Raw genomic sequence first — 25203 nt, forward strand, 5'->3', positions numbered from 1 at the left:
ATATTGACCATGGATGACGTTAAAATGAAAGGGGCGGATGAAATCACTGTCGAGCGACACCCTGCACGAAACGACTCACTTCCTGCAATAGACACAAACGTAGTACCCCGAGTGCCTTCACCACTTTTTTCTGAACCCCCCACTACAGCACCTTCACCACTATTCTCTGAACCAGGTCATCGCGAAGATGAATATCCCAAGGACGGTGCCCATGACGAACATGTGGACACCATGGATAAACCGGATGTGACTGCCCGAATTTACGACGAACCAATGGAAATTGAACCACACTCTCCCTCTCTCACAACGTTGGAGGTAAGATCTTCGCCTAGCCTGGAAATTAATTCTCGAACCCGACGACAGAAAGTCGCTCGGCCTCCTCTTCCTCCTCGTACGACCCGAAGTGCTTCCTCGAAGGTGCCAACTAAAGAATCAACTACGTCGGGACGCACGAAGAAAGTTCCTGTATCTCGGAAGGCGGGTAAGAAGGCGGGTAAGAAGGCGGCAAATAAGGCGGTCGCTTCTTCTGAAGTGGCGGATGTTGCCCCTTCAGCTGTTGCTTCTTCATCATCGATCGACCTTTCTGGACACAAGGAGTCTCCTGCTGATGTTGACATATCTAATCCTCAGACGCTCCCTGTATTCACCGATGATGGTGAACCCTTGTCTGAACTATCAGACTTACCGGAGGATTATCTAGATGTAGAATTGCCTTTGAAGGGCGATGGTGGCGAGGACGTGGAGATGGAGGCACCCTCAGATACAGCTGAATCCCGAATGAAACCTTCCGGTGATGAAAAAAACTCAATCCGCTTCTCACCAAAAAGGAAATCGCCACGAGGCTTGAAATCTGAGGAGGCTGCCCCGGAAGGGGCTTCAGCATCGTTTTCTGTTGTCTCGCCTCCTTCGCCCAATTCAACTTCAACGGCCCCGCTCTCAGCACGTTCTACCCGGTCAAGCAAAAAGTCGGCAATCCCGGTCCCTATTACCCCAGCTCGGCCCAAATCATCAATCTTCAAGTCGCCCGCGGCACCAGGCATCAAACCGGGTTCTGCGCCTTCCTCACCCACCAAACTTACTAAGTCTTATTCGATGTTCTCTTATGTCCCAGTTAGTGAGTATCTGGAATTATAGATATATTTAACATGAACGTCCGCCCTGATTTTCAAAATTACAGTGCCCCATTTAATCAACTCCGACACCAGTGTTTTGGCACGACTCGACCATGCATTGGCAGCCCTTTCCAAACCCCCTCCCGCTCGGGAACCAACGCGTCCAAAAACTAGTATGGGCTTCAACCGTGACGATCCAGATTCCAGTATTGAATTCGAGGGGGGGAGTACGGATGGTGTGTTGGAAAAGGGAAAGAGAAAATCGATATCGACTGTTGGACTTGGTCGGCCAAGCACAAGTAAGGCGTCGACTGCAACCTCCAATGGTCACGCTTCCAACTCCAAACCCGCATCATCTATGTCGTCCTCCTCTGAATTATTGGCGCAGTCGAAGATGTCCCAGTTCCTTCCAGTAGGCACAGGTCCTGGCTTGAAGAAGAAGAATAAAACTGCTGTGGTTATGCGTGGCGGACGACTGGGAATGTCGATGCAGACTGGCACTGGGAATCGGTTCCCCGTTGGTCCCGGCTCACTTGGTTCCAGAGGCAAGAAAGCTAGCCAGAGGACCACTTTACCCAGTGTTGTCGCTAGTCCCGTGAAGGGCGGTGGTTATGTGCACCAAGATAACGATGTAGAAATGAGTGACGGGGAAGCCACTAAACTTGATATCTCTATGAGTGGGAATCAAAGTGATATGGATATTTCTGAGCTAGAGGCCGTCATGGGTGGCAGCAGAGAAGGAAAAGCCAGAGAAATGGGCAATGGCTTGAACAGACCCCCAGTTACGTTGAGTCAGTCAATGAGTGCTCTGCCGAATACGACTACCATGGAATTGATGGGTCCGCCTCCGCCACCGACATCTCCTCCTCGCCGAGCGGGTCTTCGTAGCTCCAGTAGCTCATACCCATCTTCTGGTAACACTTCCCAGCCTCAAGCTCCTCCGAAATTCGTTCCCGAGTTGACCGTGTTGGAAGGCTGTACGGTATTTGTGGATGTATGGATGAGCGACGGACAGGATACATCATCACTTTATATTGATATTGCGAAGAATCTGGGTGCTCGGGTGTGTGGGCCTCTGAAACATTTTTTTGCTAGTCTCATTCTGAGTTGCCAGGTTGTTAAGAGAATTGGGCCACAGTGTACGCATGTTGTGTATACGTCTGGTCGTGAAAGGACTGTGGAGCAGTACTTGTTCGTAATGTAATCCTTCGTCTTTTCTTTCTTTCTACTGATGTGTTGCTGCTCAGTGCCCTGGACGAAGCAAAACGACCGAAAGCAGTAGGAGCATCTTGGCTCAGAGACTGCAGACAAGCGGCTGCGCGTTTAGACGAAGAGCGTTACCTGGTCGACCTAGAGGAACATAAACCCGATCCGACAAGTAATTTTTTCTCTCTGAAGGGCGATAAGGATAAACGACACAAAGTTCGTCTTGTTTGTTGATAAACCCCGTAACAATGCCTGAAGCTTTTTTCAGCGTCGTCAATCGTATATCCCGAAATTCTGTGGCACAGATGATAACGGAACCGAAGATGGAGACATATCTATTGATGAGTCGAATACCTGTGAGCTACCGATTTCTCGAGATCCTTCGTTCTTGGCTGACTGTTTCTTCAAGCTATGGTCGACGACGAAATGACGCCTTTGGAGAGAGCACGATTGAGACAAAGTACAGCAGGCTCTTCGTCGCACAAATGAAATGCACAGGCATCATATGATATGATGTGATACGATTATGTTGTGCGGGATTTAATCCTGGCGACTTTTATGAGCATAATGATTTCCGCTCAGATTTGTGAACTGTAATCTTAATATTCTTATTTCCGATTTGTCTTTTAACATTCCCTATACGGCCTACCCTCTTTTTCATTTGTTTCCACATTATGTATACCTACCATCGTTTGTCTGCCTAAAATAAATCACAAATCGGTCTATCTGTATGCGCATACGTGGTACGAATGAGAGCGTGGTGTTGTATCGGCCAATTGAATGCGAAAACGAAGCAGTGTTGAAGTCAACAGTTGGCTCGAGTCATAATCGACGAGATCAAGGTATAGATAAGATCAACCACTCAGCTTCTAACCTCCCAATACTTCTTCTCCTCCTCACGCGATATCGTTCAAGATGTCGATCATTTACATTGATGAAGCCACTGGCTCAGATACCACAGGACAAGGAACAGAAGCCCAGCCTTATCAATCTCTTGCTTTCGCCATCTTCACTACTGCTGATGCCAAATATCTCATTCGTAAAGACGCAAATACATCCTATGATGAACCCACTCAATCTGCAATCAAAAAGGGCAAAAAGGGTGCTGACGGATTAGAGAAGAAACGGAAGAAAGCGGAGGAACTTGCTGAACGCGAAGCCAAGGAAAAGGGCGAAGAACGGGAAAAGCGGGAGAGGCTGTTGGAGGAGAGTAAAAGTATCGTTCTTATTGAAGATACCAGTCTAGCAAAAGCTATCAAGGTATTCAACAATTACTTTTTCATCTTAAATGTTGTATATCATGAACTCTGTTCCAGGCAAAGATATCACAACTTGCTGAACATCGATCTAAACGAGTTCGTGTCTTCGGCTGGGTCCACCGTCTACGACAACAAAAAGACATCACCTTTGTTACTTTACGCGATGGTACAGGATATCTTCAAGTTGTTCTTTCAGGCCGCGTCGTAAGTTGCTATTAGGTTTATCAGGTTTATCAATCGACACTCAGAAATCGATAGAACCAAACTTACCATGCACTCACGCTCACTCTAGAATCAACCGTAGAACTTGTAGGAATGCTTCAAGTTGTGCCAGAGGGAAAGACCGCTCCTGGTGGACACGAACTTATCGTCGATCACTGGCAACTTGTAGGCGCTGCACCCGGCGCAGAGGACGCCTTCACTAACCGTTTGAACGAAGTAAGTCTGCGATCTGTATATGCATATCAAAGTTTGAAGTCGAACTGCAATTTTCCAGAAAACCAACCCTTCGATCCAAGCTGATCTCCGCCATTTAGTCCTCCGTGGTGAAACTGCATCTGCAGTACTTCGACTGCGCGCGGCCCTTCTGGCTGCCTTCCGCCAAACATTCGTTAAACATTCCACTATCGAGGTGACACCGCCATGTCTTGTGCAAACCATGGTAGAAGGTGGCGCGACGTTATTCAAATTAGACTATTACGGCCAGCCTGCGTTCTTGACGCAAAGCTCCCAGCTATACCTCGAAACGTGCTTACCAAGTCTAGGTGATGTGTTTTGCGTGCAAGAGAGCTTCCGGGCGGAGAACAGGTATGGACACTCGTTGTATTTATCAAATAATTTGGAGGCTAAACTTCTGACTCAATAGTCACACACGACGCCATCTGAGCGAGTATACCCACTTAGAGGCTGAACTCGGATTTATCAACTTTGACGATTTAATGACCCATATTGAGGCAGTGGTAAGTATCTCAATGATAGTCGTATCTTTCATGCAAACGCCGCTTTTTCTCTTTCCAGATCTGCGAATCAGTAGACATTCTTCTCGCCGATCCAAGCTCTGCCGCTCTTGTCAAACAGCTTAACCCAAAATTCCAACCTCCTGTACGCCCCTTCCTACGTCTCTCCTATGTGGATGCCATAACCTGGCTCAACGAACATGGAATCAAACGTCCTGAAGAGGACAAGGATGGGAATGCGGTCAAGGACGAAAACGGGAAAGACATCATGGTTGAACACGCTGTGGGAGATGATATCGCTGAAGCTGCAGAGCGGCAGATGACGGACATCATTGGGAAGCCGGTCTTTCTGTATGGATTCCCCGCGGAGCTGAAAGCATTCTATATGAAGAGGATGCCAAAGAAAGAGGGTAGCAATGCGGTGTTCACTGAGAGCTGTGATCTACTGATGCCCAACGTTGGGGAGATTGTTGGTAAGAATATCTCATGATCTAAATTGTCCAATTCAATCGCTCATCTTCATCGTTCGCAGGCGGTTCAATGAGGATATCAGATTATGACGAGCTGATTGCTGCGTACAAACGGGAAGGAATGGATCCCTCTACATATTATTGGTACACGGACCAGAGGAAGTACGGTACTTGTGAGCATGGGGGATATGGATTGGGAGTCGAAGTGAGTCTGATGCCCATATATCTATATTTTGAACTAAACTCTGAAATCATACAGCGACTTCTAGCTTGGCTGGCAGACCGCTACACCGTTAGAGAATGCTCACTTTACCCAAGGTCAGTCAAATTTCCAAAATTGATTACATGAGCGCTTATCATATTGTGCGCAGATGGCCCGAACGAGCTACGCCTTGAAAGTTTTCATGTTTGTTGTAGAATGTGACGATATTATTCATGTAGTTCGATTATCTTGTCTGGGCTTCTTACGCTGATTTGTGGGTGAATAATGAATACTGCCCTACATCAAATTCAAGTGGTCTGAAATCCTCGACACTCTTTGGCAGATTTGCAGTCTTTCGAGAATCACCAATTTAGAACACACTTCTGAAGTAAAAGACTGGCTATTTCACTATGTACAGTTTTTGATAGTCCGAGTAAATAAAAACCAGCAACGCGCAATGCGTGAAGTCACTTGATTACAATTTCGGCGTAACTTTCATGTCATCCCCATCCCGATCAATCTCCAGCGACAATTGTGTGTTAGGATCTGTGGAATTGGGTGCACTAGAACTTGATAAGGGCAAAGCAACGGTAACACCGGCATTATTGTCATTACTGCCTGTGTGTTCATGTGTGGAATTAGGCTGCGCTACAGGAGTGGAGGTTCGACCTTGGACGAAAGAGACAATGTCCGTTACGAATTTTTGGCGGATGGATGGAGGCTCATTTTGTAGTTCGTGTAACCCGTCCTGTAGATAGTATGACACGATGAGCGTTTAAGTCCAAGATGAGGAGAAATAGAGAACGCGTAGGTGACCGCGGCATGATGTGAGAGAATATCTAGAGAGCTCTTACGGGATATATTATAATTTGTTTATCCTCTGCGTCGATAACTTTGAAGAATGTTTGTGTAGCCTTCGCAGACGTAACTTTGTCGGCGTCGCCGTGGATAAATAGGACCTATTTGATCAACGTAGGACACACATTGAATTCATCATCGAAACGGGGAAGAGCAAGATTGAACGTACTGGAATCTTCTTTGGCCAGTGATGGCATCCTGTCGATAGCAATTTTTCGCCCTATGGAAAGAGAGGTCAAAAAGACGGGAAATAGGATTGATTGTGGGTCCAACGAATCCACCAACAACATGATGCAACTCACTTCCGTTAACATCTCTCCAATTCCTCTCAGGGATCCCGTTGGTTTGATCAGTGGGTCTTTGGAGTACGCGTCGTTAAATTCCGGTGAATGAGATAGGTCCTGCAAAAAGCATATCATCAATGAACAGCATACACCTTGAATTGGTTGATACTTACGTCAGGGCTGACAGCAGCGGGGATCAGGCTATATGGTGATATAGTTGCGACTTTTCCCCCTAGCCAACGCAGGGTTTTGGACGCGGGTATTGTTTGTTTGATCAAGGGACTAGTAACAATAACTCCGGTCAATGAGACCACGGTTTCTGCATGACGCGGGCTTTCGTAGGATTGCTGGGTCACGAAACTCAACACCTCGCCACCACCCTACGCAAATAGGCTTGTCAGTGGGAGGATACCATTGAAAGATATGTTCCTCACCATGGAGTGACCCATCAAAAACACTGGTACACCGGGAAACTCTTCCCGTGCTGTACGCACCGCCCAGTCCACGTCCTGCATCTGGTCTGACCATCCTGTTTTGCCCCAAGAGCTATTTTTACTGCGACACTCATTGTCCAGTGCTGTTCGTCCAAAGCCACGTTGGTCAAAGGCCCACAATACAATACCATTTTCTGCGAGAGATGGATGTATGTGCGTGTACCGACCGACGTGTTCTTGGAAGCCGTGAACGAAGACAACGAGGGCGCGAGGAGTACCTGACAAAGGTGCATAGATTCTGGTGTAAAATTGAGTGTCTTGTGGGCCAACGATCCACCTTTCAGTCATCGTATGAGATGCTGGATTCGAAGAAGACATTTCGGGAAAGAAGATGGTCGTAAAGGTCAGAGGCAGTTCTATTGTTTCATGATAAACGTAAGAATGCGATCAAACCAAGACCGTCACAAAAATCACAGGACGCCATTGTTGGTTTTAGCAGGCAGAGGATCTCGCTGTTATGGTTAGAACTTAAGTAAAGCTTGCAAATTGAAAGTGGCTAGCGCAGCTTTGAGCGGGATAGACGGTCCGCTGTTTTCGATTCCTATCAGCAACTACCACTTTGCGCGAGGACAAATTCTGGTTCACGCTTCATGCCGCTCAATGTACCAGGCATTCTAGCTCCCGTACAGTTTCTGGTAAACCCTAGAATAATTGTCCCTAGTTTATCAGTTAGAGGTGCGCTTTTCTCTCTAATTTTTGGCTGCTTACATGCTAATTCAAGTCGACGACAGAAAGATATTCGCCATCTCGATTTTGACGCGTTAAAGCGTGCAGGCTATAGAGGAGCTGTTTTTGACAAAGATAATTGCCTGGTGAGTTCTCAGTGAAAACAGTAACTATAAATGCTCAATTTACCAGACTCTTCCCGGAAAGGATACCATCGTACCGGAAATTGAAGACGCGTGGAAGGAGTGTAAACAAGTTTTTGGTAAGGGCAATGTTCTCGTCGTCAGCAACACTGCTGGAGCACATGTGGATGCGGGTGGAATTCAGGTGTGTAATTTGTAAGACCTTAAAGAAGAAAATGCTTCAACCTGATATTCCCTGCACACAGGCCGAGTCTGTTCGACACCATCTCGGAGTTCCTGTCCTCTTTCATACGTCGATGAAACCTGCATATTCATGTGTGAAGCAAATTCGTTCTTACTTTCGCTCGCTTCGAGATCCCATCAAGGACAATGAGCTCATCATCGTCGGAGACCGCCTGTTCACGGACATCGTAATGGCTAATCGCATACGAGAACAAAGTTGGACCGAGCGTTTTTGGTTACGCTCCCAACAAAATTCAGGCTATCCTGCTGTAGATTGGAACACACAGAAGACAGCAGAACCGCTCGCTGCGAACCCGTTGCAGAACCTGCTTGTTTCGACACCGCCTCCAACCAGAACGACACTAGGCATATGGACAACAGGATTATGGGTCGAAGAAGCTACTGTCATGCGATTTTGCGAGAAAAAATTGTTGGAGGGAGTGAAAAAATGGGTCATTGCGCCCGCCAAAGCTCGGGCCCAAGACAAAGTCTCGACCCTTGCCGGGCTAGAAGCACGGTCAACGGAAAACGGAGGAAGCACGAACGATGAAGACCCGCTGACGCGTGCCTTCGTTCGTGACATACCTCCACCTGCCCCTCCTCAGAAGCAAAACATGTTACGGGGCATTGCTAGCTTCTTCCAGGGCATACAGTTTAGACGAGGTAATTGAGATCGTGTTCCTCATTGTATGTAGATCTGTAGTCCTCAATTTTATCTCTCAATCATTACCCTTCGACGATTACTCGAACGATATCTTGGTCAATTCTGCTCTCGTTTTGTTTTCAAAATGCCGTTTCAAGCTCCGCCGCAACCTTTGACTAAAACCTGTTTATTCTCCCCCCGCACAGAAACCTCCCAGTGCACATGTTGAAATGTTAACTCAACGCAGATTCTTTCCCTATCTTCACAGAGAATCATGGCTAAGTAAGCACCCTCTATTACGCGTTCGGCCGCAGGGCGGCTAGAGTTGGTCCAGAGCTTTTACGCATTTTTAGAATTCATGGTAGGTATTCACCGTAAAATGCTCACGGAACGGAGTTGTGCGCGGAGCTCTGTTCGATTCCCCCTCTCAAGGCATTCAAAGGCTGGTTTTCGGGAAGTTTCCGGTATACCATCTGAAAATCTATCGCAAGAGATTACATACGACGAACTGTCTAAAGGGCTTTCCAAAAACAAAACGACGCGTCCTCACTGCGGGATATCTGGCAGAGATGTTATATATAATCTGGACTCGTTCCTATCCTCCCATCAAAAGAGCAAAATCGTTCCGTCCATGACTACTCAACCCCAAGATGGTCAACTCAAAGCGGCATTTCAGTTATTTATTCTCACTATTGGAGTCCTTTATGGATTGGCACACCTAGCTTGGAGAGTACTACGCTGGCATTTCTTCAATCGCTACTCTGGCATCCCTGAGATTGAGAAATTGGGAACCACACGTTCTCTAGGGCAGAAATTGGACGGGACAGCAGTGATATGTGGGGGAAGGTCAGTAATATTTTACTACATAGGGCTGCTTTCTCATTTTGTGGATTACATCTAGCATCGCTGGACTACTCACAGCACGAGTATGTTCGGACTTCTTCGAACGCGTTATCATCGTCGAACCAGAAGAGTGGTTGACCACCGAAGATGGTATGCGCAGGTATGGTTGGGAACAAGAGCACAAGCGCACTCGTGTCATGCAATACCAATCCCTCCACGGTTCGTTTATCAAGTTTGGACTTACATCCGCATTTGCGAGAAAATGATACCGTTGCTTCAGGCGGCCAAGCTCTCTTGTATACCGGACTTCGAGAACTTTTCCCCGATCTGGATGAACAGTGCCGCTATTCAGGGATGACGTGAGTGACCAAATAGCTCTGTCTCCAATCTGATACTCATATCATTCATTTCTAGTATATATCCAGCGGACAGAAAGATGAACTTTGCAGGAACTCCCATCCCAGCTCCGGTCGAATCATATGGTGGAAACTTGCCCAAAGCAATTCTTGGCAGTCGATCGGGCTTCGAAACACTTCTGAGGTACATTCTGAATTTTTAATTCTGTTCACAATACAGCCCTCCATTGATTCGCACTCTCAGACGGTTGGTGTTGGGTCAAGGCGAGTATCGTAACGTTTCGCAGATAGCTGGAACTGTCATTGGTGTATCGCCACACTCTGATGACTCTTCTCGCATTGGACGAGTCAAGATTCGGCGAGCGGACTTGGGGGTTGAAGAGCTCGATGCAAGCTTGGTGGTTGGTACGTGATACTACAACTTTGTTCTGGGAAACGAGAACATTGAGAGTAGCTACGTTTAGATTGCACTGGAACAACTCGTGCTGGACTCAAGTGGCTGTCTCAGTCAGGCTATGGTACAGATGTCGTCCACGGCGACGGTAAACTTCCCTTACAAGACGCAAAGATATCATTCGACCAGAAGTTGCATTATTCCACTCTTATATGCAATGTCACCCCCGCCACTCTGGAAAAGCTACCAGTTCCTAGTAATCAAAAATTAGAAACTATCTCGTATGGGTTCGGGGAAGATGATACTTCAAAAGGACGGCGGATATTCGCCTTGACAAGGATGGACGGTAATCGATGTATGTCCAATTTGTTCACTGAATAAGGGTGCATGTTGAAACCGCCCGCAGTTCTGATTTTTGCCGGCCAATCTAGCGACGAGACTGTAAAATACGAGTCTCTTGATGCCATGCGGTCATTAGTACAGGATTTCAAGACCTACAAGGATCCGATTCCGGAATGGGTATTCGAAACGATTGATATCCTCGAGGAATCTCAGCCGGTGATCCATTCTTCTCATCTTCGCGTTCGTAAGTCGATTCCTGTTCCAACTTGATTGTTATTCACAACTCTCCGCTTCCAGCCCCCACAGCTTATATCCGATATCATCAAACAGCGAACCTACCAAGTAATTTTGTAGCGCTTGGAGATAGTGTTTTTTCTAGTGCGCTCTTTCATCCTTACTGCTAATATTTCTGAGCGAAACTTTGATCTGTGTAGTTGATCCTATATTCGGGTACCAGTTTCCGTCTTATTGTTTTTATTTGCACGTATCTGATCATTGCATTGGATAACAGCCAAGGATGTACGAAGGCTTTATTGGGCGCAGTTGCGCTTCACAAAGTCCTCTCTACCAGAACACCAGCGGATGCCAAAGAAATACCTGGAAACTTTTCAGAACAGTTCTTCAAGGAACACTTCAATAAGACAGATAGTTTTTGGTAAGTCCCCAATCACTTTGAGATATGTATACTATCCTTAACGGGATTGGGAAATCAGGCAGGTCACTCATCTTCTGGGTAAGTAATGTAAACTATCATTCAGTCTGGGTTCTATCGAACATTCTTCATGCGATCAAAGATTATGGGATTCCCAGTACTACACCATTACCAGGAGAAGACCTCCAAGTCGGCAGTTTGATCCGTTGGTATCTGAGAAGAGTACAGATTCTTGCTATAAAGGTCAGAATAATTAATAAAAATTTGGCATACATTGGTATCCTCCGTATGTCACATCATTGACATGGACTCTGACTACATAGGATGCCCAAGCCGCACGGACCTTCTGGGATGGAGCTATGGGTTTTGGCACATCCATTGATTTCTTCCATCCCTCGCTTGTTCTCAAAACTCTGTTCAATACAGTAATTGGGGGATGACCATAAATTTTTTTCAGCTGGGGTACTCTGTACGGCATTTGTACCATTCAGCTCGCGCGCAAGGGTATTGATTTTTATTACAGATTTATGCCTCTCAAGAATAAAGGACGCAAACTTGCCACTACATATAGATGAAAGGACTTTCACAATGTTAATATACGGCACCATCACTAATCCACCTGTAATACTTTCCCTCTGTCAGCGAACATGGAAGCCATGCCATCAGCAGACGGTATTCCAAGTCAAGGTTGAGCTAAGAAATAATATTCGCTCTGTTCATATGGTTGTGACTCGGGTGACCGGATGCGATCGGTATTAGTACCCAAGGTGCAGAGTAACTACTGATACCGCTGGAAACGTCAACCTATGTACAAGAATCATAGACTTCAAGCTTCAATACACTGTAAACACATACTTTGATGAAGATTGTTCATCACCGTTGAACACATACAGCTGCACAACTCTTCACAACTTACAAGTGAGGATTAGTGTGGGCCTGTGTGGGCCTGTGTGGGCCGGCTTCGAAAATCATGGTCATTGACGTTGGCGTTGATGAAGATTTCAGGGTAAGCAGTTGAAGGACCGAGTACGAGAGGGAATTTCTCTGAACCCTCGGATTTATGAAAAATAAATGTCGATACTGGTACTATGTAGGTGCGTTTATGGATACAGATCGGCGGCGCTGATTAGAAAGTTCAACTCCACGTGACATCTCCAGTGCCTCAAGCAGGATAAGTTATTTGAGTGTCCTCGTATATATCCTAGATAATATCATTTGTAGGTAAGGTCGGTATCAATATAGAAAGGTTTTGCCTGGGGGCGAAGCCCCGCGCTCCCACCCATATATGAGGAGAGGGCTAGATACCCAAACAGAGCCAAGGCTCCTTCCCAGCGCACTCCGAATAAGGTGAAGCTGTACCCCATTTAGAGCTGAGGCTTTATAATATAGATATAAGTTGACTGTTGAGTATACATGGCATTATGCATCACAAATAAAGACCGGCGAGACTATAACAAACCCATAAGAATGGCATGACACCCAAAAGCATGTAATTGGCATAACACCCGAAATCGTAAGGAGGCATAACACCCGAATAATAAAGAGGCATAACACCCAAAATAATAACAGGCATAACACCCAAAATAATAATAGGCATAACACCCTATAATAACAGAGCATAAAACTCGATGTCCAAAAATAATATAAGGCGGTCTTGCAAATCGTTGCGGCGATATTATTCGGCAATATCTTGATTCACTACCTGGGTATTAGTGACACTGTCAGGTGTGATGGTGTTTTCCGACAGTGGTGGCATATCCCCGATCGGAGAACCCTGGTATGGAGGAGATGTGTCTGAGGTTGTGTTGGATTGGAATGGGTAGGAATACCACAATGACCCGCCGCGAGCTTTTGCCATAGTATCCTCAAACTCAACTTGACTCTCTACCTTAGTCCATTCCGAGTCATACACACTCTGGATAAAACCTGTGAATTCGAGGTATTGTTTGTTTCTGATTCGGAGTTCCGCTGGCTTCCAGAAGGCATAGAGTTTGGCTGTATGACGTTTGTTAAGGAAGAATGAGAAGTGCTGGATAATGAATTGTGCTCGTGTACCAGCTGGACCTGCTGGGTCGCGACTTGTCTCGAATCTCATGTAGTTGTTGACACACTCGACGAAAAGAATGTAGTCGAGGCCTTCCAGTTGATCATCGTCTGCGTATTTGATCCTGAGCATTTTCTTCAGAGCTTCGATGTCGATGAAATAACCACTCTTCCTGGGATCATTTGACTTGAATTTTTTATGCGGAAGTGAGTGGGCGCGGGCGGAAATGAACTGTAGAGCGTTGTTACTGAAGAAAGGGAGAGGGATTGGGGAGACGTGTGCGATTTCGTATAATGCATCGTGGAAACTTGCTTGGAAAGGAACGAGCGGATTCTTCACCACGGGGACCAAAGGTTCAGCCAATCTTCTCTTCTTCTTCTTCTCCTCCTCAGCTTCTCTGCTAGTATCCTCCTCTCTCTCCCTCTTATCTTTGACCTGAATCTTCCGACTCTCCATCCATTCCAGGATGAAATCCGGAATCAGGTGCTTCAAGGAGTCAAAACGAATTGGGTTTGTACGAATCTTCTCCCATTCCTCCAGCTGGATGGTGAGTTCTGAAGTGACTGGCGATGGTGACCTGGTGTTCTCCGGATCCCTGAGATGCGCTGCTTGCTGTAAGTCGCGACGGATGTTATTTGCATTGTTCTCTTTGTTGAATGTTAGACGCGTCGTTATGTCCCAAGAAGCGAACATGTTCCGAGCTTCGACACTACTGTGCGTTATATGCACTCTGTCAGGATTCTGTAAGGTCGGTCGACTACGTAGAGGGAGCTGCATGGTTGTATCCGAAAATCACGACAAAAGATGAGGCTGTAAGAGGTCGGACGGTGAGCGTCGAGGGTGAGAACGAACAGGCGCCTAATCGAACTCAATCGCCACTCATTATCTTATCCTATGATAAGCCAACCTGCGGTTGACTTATCTCGGACTCAATCTATTGGACCAACAAAATTGAACACACAAGGAATTTTATTCTTACAAGTCGCAAATGTATACTATCCCTCAAAATCTGAAAATGGTCTCATACTAGAGCTGATCGCTTCTTCGCGTCTTCGCGTTACATAAATGTTTTGAACGGCATGCTATGTATATCTCAAGCCTGTCTCAAGCCCACTCCGAGTCCACTTCTCAGTCGATACATTTGCTAATCGCTTTGAACAAGTTCTTTTGTCAAACAGCGATGCCACTGGATGCGGTGAGCTTCCTCCGGCCGGCTCCCCGCCTATGTAATACTCACCACGTACGGGCTTTTCCAAAATATACAGTACGCTGTCTGCGTTATGGATGCCTTAAATACATGCACCTGTACTGTAAGTTCTTCACAAACAGAATCGTCTACCTCATGGTCAATCAAGTCAGTCAACTCAAAGCTGCAGCTCAGCTGCTTGCTATCTTTTATGGATTGACAATCCTAGCTTGGAGACTACTCCGTCGATACCTCTTTAATCGCTCCTCCGGCATCCCCGAGATTGAGAACATAGGGAAGACACGTTTTCCAGAGCAGAGATTGGATGGGACAGCATTGATATGCGGTGGGAGGTCAGTAGCTTTACATATATGCGAAGGCATCTCTCTCAGCCCTATGCATCATATATAGCATCGCCGGACTACTCGCAGCACGAATTTGTTCCGAATTTTTCGAGCATGTCATCATTGTCGAGCCTGAAGAATGGTTGACCAGTGAAGATGGTATGCGTAGATTCGCTTGGGAGCAAGAGCACAAGCGCACGCGTGTCATGCAATACCAATCGCTACACGGTTCGTTGAATCATTTTGAGATCGTCATTCACATTTTAAATGATACCGTTGCTTCAGGCAGCCAAGCCCTCTTGTATGCCGGACTTCGAAAACTATTCCCCGACCTCGCTGAACAGTGTCGATATTCAGGAATAGCGTAAGTGACTATGATATTCTGTATCCAGTCAGATCCTCACGTATTCCACCTTGTAGTATTTATCCAGCAGACAGGAAAATGAATTTTGCAGGAACGCTCATCCCAGCTCCAGTTGAATCGTATCATGGGCATCTGCCGGAAACACTTGTTTCCAGTCGAGCGGGCCTGGAAACACTTTTGAGGTATGTTCACAAACTGCTTCTGCCTCTGTGCTCACTATCATAATCAGACGGTTGGTACTTGGCCGAGGCATTTACCGCAACATTGTGCAAATAGCTGGAACGGTCACTGGACTATCGCCACATTCTGATGACCCCTCTCGTATCGGTCGAGTCAAGATTCGGCGGACGGACTCTCAGATCGAAGAGCTTGATGCCAACTTGGTGATTGGTGCGTGGCGCTAATGCATTATCTTTCTGTTGTCTGTTGTAACGGGAACTTCGCGGGTTCCTTCATGTAGATTGTACCGGAGTAACACGAGCAGGAGTCAAATGGCTGTCTCAAGCAGGCTACGGCAGCACTGATGTCAACATCGACGGTAAACTAGACCTTAAAGACGCAAAGATATCGTTCGACCAGAAATTACAATATTCCAGTCTTATATGCGACGTCACCCCCGATACTTTGAAAAAGTTACCGATTCCCAATGATCAAACAACCGAGACCATGTTCTTTGGGTTCTGGGAAGACGATCCTAACAATGGTCGCCGATTTTTCGTCATGACCAAGGTAGACGGTGACCGAAGTGTGTATATTTTGGCGATAAACTACTAGAGATGCAGGTAAATACTGAAACCCTCCCGTAGTTGTGATCTTTGTCGGCCAATCAAGCGACGATCCTGTAAAATACGAGTCTCTCAACGCCATGCGATCATTGATACAGGATCTCAAGACTCACAAGAATCCGATCCCGGGATGGGTAATTGAGACCATTGATATCATCGAGGCATCTCAACCGGAGGTTCATTCTTCCCAGCTTCGCATACGTGAGTAGATCATCTATTTGAATTTAGTTGTCATGGTTTTTAAGCTATCTGCCCTGGCCCCTCAGCCCCCACAGCTTATATCCGATATCATCAAACGGTGAACCTACCAAGTAATTTTGTAGCCCTTGGAGATAGTGTGTCATCTGGTAAGGTCTTCTATTCCAATCAATTTCTTGAGTTGACTGTGATTTCGTGTAGTGGATCCTTTATACGGGTACTAGCTTCTTTCTTGATGAGTCCTCTCACCCGATTGTTCATTGAGTAAATACCAGCCAAGGATGTACCAAAGCTTTATTGGGTGCGGTTGCGCTTCACAAAGTACTCTCTGCCAAAACACAAGTGGACACCAAAGAACTACCTGCGGACTTTTCAGAACAGTTCTTCAAGGAGCACTCCAAAAAGACAGACAATTTCTGGTAAGCACTCCACATTTTGAGATAGATATTCTATTGTTCCTAAGAGGATTGGCATTACTCAGGCAGCTCACTCATCTATTGGGTAAGCAATCCAATGATAGCATATGGTGTCAACTTTACGCTCTATTAAATCTCCGTCCCTGTTGAAGATTATGGTATTCCTAGTACTACACCATTGCCAGGAGAGGACCTTAAAGTGGGCCGTTTGTTGCGTTGGTATTTGAGAAGAGTTCAGATTCTTGCCACAAAGGTCAGAACAATTAATTAGTACATACTGCTATTTTGTGTGTGTTGCACTACTCACAGTTTATCAGGATGCACAAGCTGGACGGGCCTACTGGGATGGAGTCATGGGGTTTGGCACATCTGTTGATATTTTCCATCCATTCATTGTGCTGAAGACTCTTTTCAATACCTTGATTGGAGGAGAATAAGAAGCAGACCAAGGTATCATCTGTAAAACCTGTATTTTCGGCTAAGAGCTCGAAAGCAGCTGACAGCACTGTCCAGCTGGGAAAGCGCTCCCAGCAGTATTGAAAAACTGCTGGGAGTGCTTTCAGCGCTGGACAGCGCTCTCCAGCTAGTACCCTTGCTCTCGCGAACATCCAGGTTTTGCAGATGATTGCCCTTATATCATCTTTTGTTTTAGATGAGTTTTATGATGCTCAACAGGCTAGGTCAATCTTTTCCCTGTTATATGCACATGTTTCATTTAGATCCTTCAGTTAACATGTCGTCCATTGGAATGTTGAGTACTGTGACATCATCTTATCTGAGTATTCATTGTTGCTGTATATTTTTTGAGTAGGATGACCATATCATAAGTTGAAGATGATCACCCAATTCTTGAATATTTTTTAAACATCTCCACACCCTACCATTGAGCAATACCACTCCCTGATCTCTCAGTTGAGTGTGTCCAAGGCTGCCGAAAATGTAGGAAAAAATGGGCGACAGGCCAGAGAGTGTAAACAAAGTGAGTGAAAGACTGAGAAGTGCAATTGAGACCAACAGGAAAGACCATGCGGGTCACATCTCGTAACGGATCATAACGAGATGTGACCTGATGTAATGCAGTGTCCCCGTCAGGGACCTGTCATTCCATCGACCCGACGGAGAACTGCGCTCCGGACAACGAGCGGGCAATCGACGGCGGCGGGAGCAAAACAATTCATTGTTCGATGCTTCCGCCTCCCCTCCTCCACTTCAGCGAGACTCCTCCAGTTCAGCGAGACAAGAGTAGCAACAGCATAGAGTAACTTGGCAAATGTACATCGCAGTCAAATGATGAAGAATGAGACATGATGTAATAGCACAAACGAGCAAGAACATAAGGAGGATGAATAGAATGGAAACTCACACTTGACAACATTGAGGTTCCATGATCCCTATTGCGTGAAGGTATATGTATCGAGAGAATATTTATCAGGTCAGATGACAAATAGGATAGGACGAAGCAAGAAGTGAGGAGCTGGTGAGGACTGAGACTGAGTGAGAGTGAGGAGAGGAGAGGAGACGGAGATCAGCAGTTCCGAGGATGTGGATACATACTATGTAATCATAATAATATTGAAGTACTGTATGATGCATATTGCCGTATCTATTGTATGCATCATGCCATCCAGGTCTCTATTTATTTAGACTGACTTCATCTCAATCTTGAGCGCAGCTGCATGGTACTTGGTGGGGGGATGCAGTTGAGATATGAACTTAGCTTGTTATGAGGTAGAGTATCAGTCCGCGAGTATAAATTTAAGATTAGTGAGTGGACTTGAGCTTGCGAGCAGGCATTATACAGCCTGATTTTTTGTTCAATCGTACAATTGAATGCTGATAAGCGGCGCAGATGTGCTATAATATTGTTCTTAGACGTTTGGTAAAGTAATAAAGTAATGAGTCCGGCAAGCTAACGTCAAGTCACTGCATTGTCTTTACAGCTAACAGTGGTATCATCTTTTGAATGCTAGATCCTGTCTTTTCAGCTTTTCTTCCCTGCTTCAAGAATCACGAAGTTTAGTGGACACGTTAAAAAGACCATGCAAAGGTCAGGGAGATTACTTTTAACATCGCTCATCTCATTTAATCTCCGTTTCCTTGAGGGGTGTCTCGAAAGTTATGTGTTCAGGTCGCAATGATAGAATTACAAACATGATTGAGAGACTAGTTACAGTCATGTACATACAAGGTCATCGAGCTCATCATCTTCACTATCAGAAAGCTCGATGACACCCAAATATTTAATGCCCGACTGGCTATACTTGCTACTCTCATCTGTTACAAAGGCTGGAGTATGCTTGTGTTTGCGTGTGCTGATAGATACCTGTGAACTACCTAGGCAGATGCAGAATAGTTGGTTGTTTGAAGGAGACGAGAGAGATCTGGGTACTCACTTGATGCTTCATTACTCAAACCCAGATCATTTCGGTGTTGGATCCGAACAGATATGTCAGAGTTTGGACGTGAACCTACAAAATTCAAGGGTAAACGGAGGATTGAAGTACAAAAAGAATGGACTAACCGAGTAATTCACTCAAATGATCAACTTTCCCTGTTTGATTCGTAGCCACTGCGAGCATGGGAACCGGAACATCAACTCTGCGAGTACATTGAACAGTTGAGGGAGGGAGACCTGTAAGCTGAACGAAAAAGGCAGTATCAAAAGTGATGGGAATGCTCTCATCGACATGCTTTGCTTGGAGATTCAATGCCTTGTGGTTCATGACAGTAGTCGATAGAGTAGGGATATAGTAGTTTCCCATGCTGTTTGTCTCAGGTTGACTCTGCAAGCGGGGAACTAGGAATTCCGCCTTCTGTGTATTATAACCTATATATTTCTGGAAAAAATTCATTAGCATTGTATGTGAAGCGATTCGATTGTACATACCGAGGAAAGCATTCGGATCACAATACCAGGCCAGAGATGAGTGTGAAAACGCTTCAGGGCAAGCATCGGAGACCAGGCAAAGTGCTCGGCACAAAATTCGGAAATTCCGGTGACATCAGGGAGTGTGGGTAGGCTGAGAGAGACCGGGGCAGGATTGAGCCCAGGTGAAGAACTTGTCAATGGCTTTAGAAATGCGTTCATGACATTGACATCTTCAAGGGTAGGAAATTGAGAGTCCCGGAGGATATCCGCCCGGAAAGGACTACATAAACCCATTTTACCTTGTTCATTATATTGAATCTCATATGCCATATCGCTATTCAGTTTGCGGAATGCTTCAGAAAGCTGTTGCGGCGAGTTTAGGAACAACTGGTAGGCGTTGAGAAGATCATCCCCAAATCCACTCTGAGCAAGGCCGCGAGCAGTTTGGTGGCCTATGCCATCAACACCGCTACCGAAATCATTCTGAAGCAATAAAGCAATCAGAATGAAACCTCCCTGAGAGTAGCCTGTGGATTCAGCATGGTAAACGCGCGCATCTAGATCTCCCCAGAGATTTCTCGGCTCCTTCCTACGTAGAATTCAGGTCAGATATACATATCAGTGAATGCAAAGGAGCAGTTGTTACGGTACGATGAGTTTCATTATAGATCCAACCCCAAGGGGAAAAACATCGCTGTCTTTAGAGAGCACAATATCAATAATACCCCGTTTGTACATATCTGAAAGCTCTGCTTCTGCTTCACCTGGAGCCTGTGTTTGTGAGGTAAGCATTATTCGCGTAGACTGGATAGAAACATTTACTGTATGGCTATAGTAGCCAAAATACTTTATCAACTTTCTCGAATGTGTGTAGTAGTCTGATTCGCGCGCGACAACTCGAATTCCTCGTTTGATAAGTGGGCGCCCATCACCGTCATAGACAAAGATGCAATGTGCACCGGCCTTTGATAAACCACACAGTAGCTTGAAGAATTGTGTAAGGGTCGAGTCTGATGCATGAAGGCGGCGATTGGCATGAGAACCCCTATCTGATGCACGGAAGCCATCCAAGAATGAACTTTGTAAGGGTGAGATACTAGAGATATGCATGGCTTTGGCGATGACATACCTAATGTCAACTCCAATAATCACCGTACGGGAACGGTGGTGGTCTTTGATAAAACCATGCTCCATAACAAAGTTCTTGAGCTTGCAAGTAAACCCAGCTTCATCTACTAACTGTTTGGGATATACGATGAGCTCAGAAAGGTCACAAGGGATAGACATGATAACTTACAGGCCAAAGATTCTGGATGCCCATTATGGTGAGTGCAAGGGTTAGAGGAGCATCGCAAGGCAAATCTCCTATTCATGAAGGGGTCAAAAACCGGCCCGCCGGCGAATGCATTAGGTGTTCCTACGTAGATATGGATATATACAACATAAGTATAGCGTCTTCCTATATAGAGCTAGATGCATGCGTAAGTCTGTGCTCTACGCGCCCTCACAAAATGCAAGGGTAGCGCCATCTAGGAAGAAGCGCATTTGCACTGTCCTATCACCAGGTGCAGAATCTGTCGAAGTCGGTGAGTGGGTAAGGCCAGGAGTCGGAGGGCTTGTACTAGCAATGAAGGAAGATAAGGCGGAGGCACCAGCACCGAAAACGGTCCTTTGCTCTTGTGAGTGGGTTCCGCGTCTTCCATAGTTCCACTAGATATGGCAGTAGAGCCAAAATAGGCATCTGTAATTCGGATGGTGTCCATTCCAAAGCAAAGCTTTCACGCGTATGAGTTTGTCTTCAGATGCCACAGTAACCCAGTCAGCAGTTTCCATTTTGCCCTCGAAGGAATCGCCTGATCACACAGAACAGAGCCGCGTGCTCTGGAGAGCAAATTCGACGTCTTCAAAAGGTTCTGCGAGACACGTTGGTAGAGCCGAAGTTGATGCGGACGGCCACAAGGCTCGGATTCCCATGTAAGCTTATCGTTAAGCTATAAGGTGAGCCCCCGCGCGGAGATCTTGCCAGGAAGCGAGTCGCCTGCAGCACGACGCCTGTAACAAATGAAGATGGGAGGTGGAGCCCAGATTCGTGTAAAGTTGTACAGAGTACCACCGGAGAAGGACGCATGGGAATCAGCTGAAGGAGTGCCCTGTACAAGTGTCCAGCAGATACCTATGGCAAATAAAGACGGAGTTCAAACGCGCGCGGTGACGGAAAAACTGAAACTGCCAAATTCGGCTTGGCATGGGCGTAGTGGTGGTGAAGGAGGATGGGGGAGAGGCACAAGTGTGAGGGAAGATGGGGGAGAGGTACAAGTGCCGAAAATGGTCCTTTGCTCTTATTGAGAGCGGAATCGGCTCGGCGTGCCCGTAGTAGTGATGATGGAAGATGGGGGAGAGGCACAAGTGCCGAATGGCGCTTTGCTCTACCTGAGAGCGGATCCAGCACCTTGCACGACCCCACCGAACACAGCAGGAGAGTCAGAACAGGGACCTGTAATTTGGATAGCGCCCGTTCCCATACGAAGCTTAGCTTCGCACGCGAGTTCGTTTTTGGAAGCTACAGTCAGCCAATTCCGTTTCGCCCTCGAAGGAGTCGCCTGGTTGAATGGTTTTCGAGAGCCGGAGTTGAACGAACGGCTTCAATAGCCATCAGAAGAATGCTCCCAGAAGCTCTGGAGCATCGAAGAACTTCGCGGACGAAGCGGTTCATGGAAACGGGGTTGGTGGTACCAGGAAGCAAAGTGGCAAATAAAGATGGAGATGGAGATTGAATTTGACAGTTTCTCTTCAAGGTCGACTGGTGGAGCTGTTGCGGGAACGGCGGCACAGGAGCTGGTAAGAAAAAGTGGAGGGATGTCCTGAGGACACCATATTTCACGGAAAGATTTAACAACTTGATCTGATGACCTATCAAGCTGGGATAAAGCAATGGAAAAGAGTCCACGCACCAAGCCTGTTCTTGTCGCGAGCTTCGGCGTCTCTAGGCGGCTGTGGTGTTGTTTATGGGCGTCATTGGGATGGCTCCGAATCGCTTTACGGAGAAAGCGGATATTGGTGAAAAAGTCGCAGAAGAAAATGGAGGATCGAAGCTGAGGAAGGAGACAGAGCCAGCAGGGGAAACGGTGCTTGTGTGAGATGCAGGATCATTGGGGCAGGTGGGAAAACGTATGGTTACAGGCAATCAGCAGGCAATGGAAGTGAAAGAAACGGAGCGCGCACTTGTAAACGGAATCAACCACGACCGCCGTCACGCGTCTCTGTTGATTGTGTCCTCCCCACCGCGTCCACCGACCCTCTTCCTCAGATGGGCTTGAATACAGGTGAGTGATTTTTTCTGTATCTATATTTACTCTTCTTCCACCTTGCATGTCCCAGCCAACAGACGCCCAGCCCATCATCTAGGCAAGGCTCTGTTGGTTGAGGATTCGTTTGATCGCTTTTTCAAAAAAAATCTACCTCTCCTTGGCCTGTTCCGTTAACATAACTGAAGCACGTTTTTGCTCACAGGAAATGTTGTTCCCACTGCTCGTATAAGATTCCCTTCATTTGACCTATCTTCTGCACTCGAGGCCGACAACAACGCGCGCATCGCTGCTGAAGATGCTGGAGAACCCCTAGAAGATGGAGAGATAGAATTCGAGGACGAGGAAGCCGACGAGGAAGCCGACACAGAAGCAGTACCCTCAATTAATATTCCCAACATTGCTCCCTCGAAGTCCCGGAACAACAAGAAGCATGCGAAACTTACGAAACGATCGCGTGCTAAACGCGCTGCTGAAGCTGTCGAACGTGTCAAACTTCACGAGGCCAAGCCTTATGCCGTGGAGCTCGCTAAAGGAGCTGAGCTAGTGAAGCTCGAAGATTTCGATGCAGCTTCCCTTCCTGTATCCTGTAGTGGATGGAATGCTAACCCTCGGAAGAAGCTATCCCCTGGTCTTCTGAAGGTCTGGAAAAACCTGGATGCAATCAGCTCGCTTTCTGGCCTCAAGCTGCTTAAATGGGACGGAGCGTGCGTTTTAGCAATAGTTTCTAGGTTTTTTGGTAGACTTATCCTTTTTTAGGACCTGCGTTGTCCTCGTTGACATTCAAGACCGCATCATTGCCGTTCTTGGCGGCGTTCCCAGTGGCTCAGTAGGATATGAGTGGAAGAGTGTCGAATCTGACGCTACTAGTGCTATGAAGCAATGCTTTGAGGCCAGTACTTTCACGCAAGCTCAGAAGCACGGCCGGCGCGGAGATTTCGCTTCTAGAACTGTAGGTTATGGCTATGGAAATGGGCGGGTGAAGCCACAGAATTACAAGATCTCCGGTAGAGCCAACCAGAAGGCTATGCGCGAGCTCCTACAGAACAGGTCCATCCGGCGCATATCAGGCTTCACAAATGGTGCCGTTTTCCTGCTCCCCAAATCTCCTGCGAACTAACCATCTTTAGTATTGTTCAACAGCTTCTGCCATAAGAACTATGTCGAATACAACACCACACATCACGAGCTTCTCCAAAAGCATCCAGGTCTTCGAAACGCCTTCCCTCACACTTCGTTTGCTGCTGTTACCTTCAACTTGGGACCACAATCGTATTCTCCGCCTCACATGGATCCTGACAACCGAGCCTCAGGGTGGTGTGTAGATACTGCCATGGGCCCTTTTGACCCCGACAAAGGTGGTCAACTAGTCCTTTGGGACTTGAAGCTGGTCATCCGGTTTCCCCCAGGCTCCAGCATTCTCTTTCCGTCTGCACTGATCACACATTCAACTATACCCATACAACCTCATGAAACTCGCTACGCCATGATCCAATATTCCTCCGGTGGAATTTTCCGATGGCGCGACAACGGCTTTCAGTCAGACAAATCTTTTTTGGCTAAGGCTATGTTAAGATCATGTACACCGTGTAACCGTGCCAAGGCCACAGGGTGTCTAAGTGCGGAAGACGAATGGGACAGTAGTGAAGTTATTAACAACACCGCCGTTACGCCGTTAGTCCCCGGAGAGCGAGAGTAGAGAGAGAGGAGCTAAGTAGCAGCCAGGTCGGAGCGGCGGTATCGCCGATGACGAGGAGCGGACCAGAGAACGTCAAAGTCCTAAGGTCGAGGAGAACGTACTTCGAGGCGTTGAGCCTGAAGACTTAGAGAAGAGTTAAGTTGAGAAGGGAGATCTAAGTTGATCTAAGTTGATAATTAAACTGAGGAACTACAGTAGCGTACAGGCAGTATTTATATCTACGGAACGGCGCATCGGTGCGGAGCGCTAGACTAACTACTAGGAGCTATACGAGTAGTACCTGCAGGGTAGAGTAAAAGACAATAAGGAGAGACTAGCACGAAAGAGTAAAAGACAATAATGAGAGACTAGAACGAAAGGATATGTGTAGCGAGAAAGAACAATAGGAAGAGATTACAATAAGAGCAGATCTTCGGAATACCGAGCGGCGGAATGGAGGCCCGTGGCATGGACTTGACAGTATCCCCCTCTTAGGCTTGAGCCCTCGAAAGCCATTAATACCGGTAGTTGGTTAGTCACCAAGGAAAAATTTTAAAGGCCGTCAGGATCGGGGATTTGGCCTATCAGTCAGCAGGAAAATTTTCGAAAGCCGTTAGTACCGGGAAATGGCGTTAGTCATCAGTGAAAATTTTCGGTTCACCGTACACCAAGTACAATTCGAAGGAAAATTTTCGCTGGTCCGTGCGCAGTTTTGCCGTATAAAAGGCCCAGAGTTTCGCCGGTAGGACCCAAGTTCCCAAAACTTCTAAGTCCAAAAAATGTCCGCTAGCCGTACCACCACTACCACCCTCACTTCCGCTACTACCGCTGGGCCTTCGAGGTCCCGAACAACAATTCCACCACCCGCCGACCCTGTCGACAACGACGAGGAGGAGTTGGAAGAAGACGACG

General features: G+C 46.7%; 9 protein-coding genes across 9 annotated transcripts; 6 read left to right on the plus strand and 3 right to left on the minus strand.

The window, feature by feature from the left end:
- Nucleotides 1-1947: 1947 nt before the first annotated feature.
- Nucleotides 1948-2552, plus strand: C8R40DRAFT_1053429 (uncharacterized protein; the record flags this gene model as incomplete). The annotated part of the gene is made up of 3 exons (XM_046224846.1): nt 1948-2175; nt 2227-2303; nt 2360-2552. The coding sequence occupies 3 exons, from the start codon at nt 1948-1950 to the stop codon at nt 2550-2552; spliced, it is 498 nt and encodes a 165-aa protein (XP_046083167.1).
- A 681-nt stretch (nt 2553-3233) lies between these two features.
- Nucleotides 3234-5399, plus strand: C8R40DRAFT_1053543 (uncharacterized protein; the record flags this gene model as incomplete). Its single annotated transcript, XM_046224856.1, has 9 exons — nt 3234-3578; nt 3635-3781; nt 3836-4015; nt 4074-4384; nt 4443-4536; nt 4595-5006; nt 5066-5208; nt 5263-5321; nt 5375-5399. The coding sequence occupies 9 exons, from the start codon at nt 3234-3236 to the stop codon at nt 5397-5399; spliced, it is 1716 nt and encodes a 571-aa protein (XP_046083168.1).
- A 281-nt stretch (nt 5400-5680) lies between these two features.
- On the minus strand, nt 5681-7129 carry C8R40DRAFT_1053638 (Alpha/Beta hydrolase protein; the record flags this gene model as incomplete). The annotated part of the gene is made up of 6 exons (XM_046224870.1): nt 5681-5953; nt 6060-6164; nt 6233-6283; nt 6366-6464; nt 6521-6727; nt 6782-7129. The coding sequence occupies 6 exons, from the start codon at nt 7127-7129 to the stop codon at nt 5681-5683; spliced, it is 1083 nt and encodes a 360-aa protein (XP_046083169.1).
- A 302-nt stretch (nt 7130-7431) lies between these two features.
- On the plus strand, nt 7432-8543 carry C8R40DRAFT_1053514 (mitochondrial PGP phosphatase-domain-containing protein; the record flags this gene model as incomplete). The annotated part of the gene is made up of 3 exons (XM_046224853.1): nt 7432-7653; nt 7700-7834; nt 7896-8543. The coding sequence occupies 3 exons, from the start codon at nt 7432-7434 to the stop codon at nt 8541-8543; spliced, it is 1005 nt and encodes a 334-aa protein (XP_046083170.1).
- A 603-nt stretch (nt 8544-9146) lies between these two features.
- Nucleotides 9147-11542, plus strand: C8R40DRAFT_1174134 (uncharacterized protein; the record flags this gene model as incomplete). Its single annotated transcript, XM_046232140.1, has 13 exons — nt 9147-9361; nt 9417-9577; nt 9639-9717; nt 9773-9898; nt 9959-10119; nt 10179-10463; nt 10515-10694; nt 10748-10828; nt 10885-10900; nt 10962-11105; nt 11164-11183; nt 11245-11345; nt 11426-11542. 13 exons carry the CDS (start codon nt 9147-9149, stop codon nt 11540-11542), a joined length of 1686 nt encoding a protein of 561 aa, XP_046083171.1.
- An 821-nt stretch (nt 11543-12363) lies between these two features.
- Nucleotides 12364-14077, minus strand: C8R40DRAFT_525281 (uncharacterized protein). Its single transcript, XM_046235336.1, has one exon. It carries the CDS (start codon nt 13921-13923, stop codon nt 12778-12780), a length of 1146 nt encoding a protein of 381 aa, XP_046083172.1. The 5' UTR covers nt 13924-14077; the 3' UTR covers nt 12364-12777.
- A 411-nt stretch (nt 14078-14488) lies between these two features.
- Nucleotides 14489-16876, plus strand: C8R40DRAFT_1174136 (uncharacterized protein; the record flags this gene model as incomplete). Its single annotated transcript, XM_046232141.1, has 13 exons — nt 14489-14685; nt 14744-14904; nt 14962-15040; nt 15097-15222; nt 15270-15430; nt 15501-15785; nt 15847-16026; nt 16092-16172; nt 16225-16240; nt 16299-16442; nt 16505-16524; nt 16592-16692; nt 16757-16876. The coding sequence occupies 13 exons, from the start codon at nt 14489-14491 to the stop codon at nt 16874-16876; spliced, it is 1671 nt and encodes a 556-aa protein (XP_046083173.1).
- Nucleotides 16877-18612: 1736 nt separating this feature from the next.
- C8R40DRAFT_1174137 (PIN domain-like protein) lies at nt 18613-20629 on the minus strand (the record flags this gene model as incomplete). The annotated part of the gene is made up of 7 exons (XM_046232142.1): nt 18613-18773; nt 18833-18907; nt 18961-19276; nt 19327-19897; nt 19955-20386; nt 20438-20547; nt 20606-20629. 7 exons carry the CDS (start codon nt 20627-20629, stop codon nt 18613-18615), a joined length of 1689 nt encoding a protein of 562 aa, XP_046083174.1.
- A 2756-nt stretch (nt 20630-23385) lies between these two features.
- Nucleotides 23386-24312, plus strand: C8R40DRAFT_1053391 (uncharacterized protein; the record flags this gene model as incomplete). Its single annotated transcript, XM_046224840.1, has 2 exons — nt 23386-23695; nt 23744-24312. Coding segments are annotated over 2 exons (879 nt in total), but the record flags the coding sequence as incomplete, so codon positions are not given.
- Nucleotides 24313-25203: the final 891 nt, after the last annotated feature.

This window comes from Lentinula edodes (genome assembly GCF_021015755.1).
Source record: "Lentinula edodes strain Le(Bin) 0899 ss11 chromosome Unknown C8R40scaffold_34, whole genome shotgun sequence".
Lineage (NCBI taxonomy): Eukaryota > Fungi > Basidiomycota > Agaricomycetes > Agaricales > Omphalotaceae > Lentinula > Lentinula edodes.

Coding starts and splice junctions, on each gene's coding strand:
- C8R40DRAFT_525281 (XM_046235336.1), bottom strand. CDS start 13,923: ATGCAGCTCCCTCTACGTAGTCGACCGACCTTACAGAATCCTGACAGA.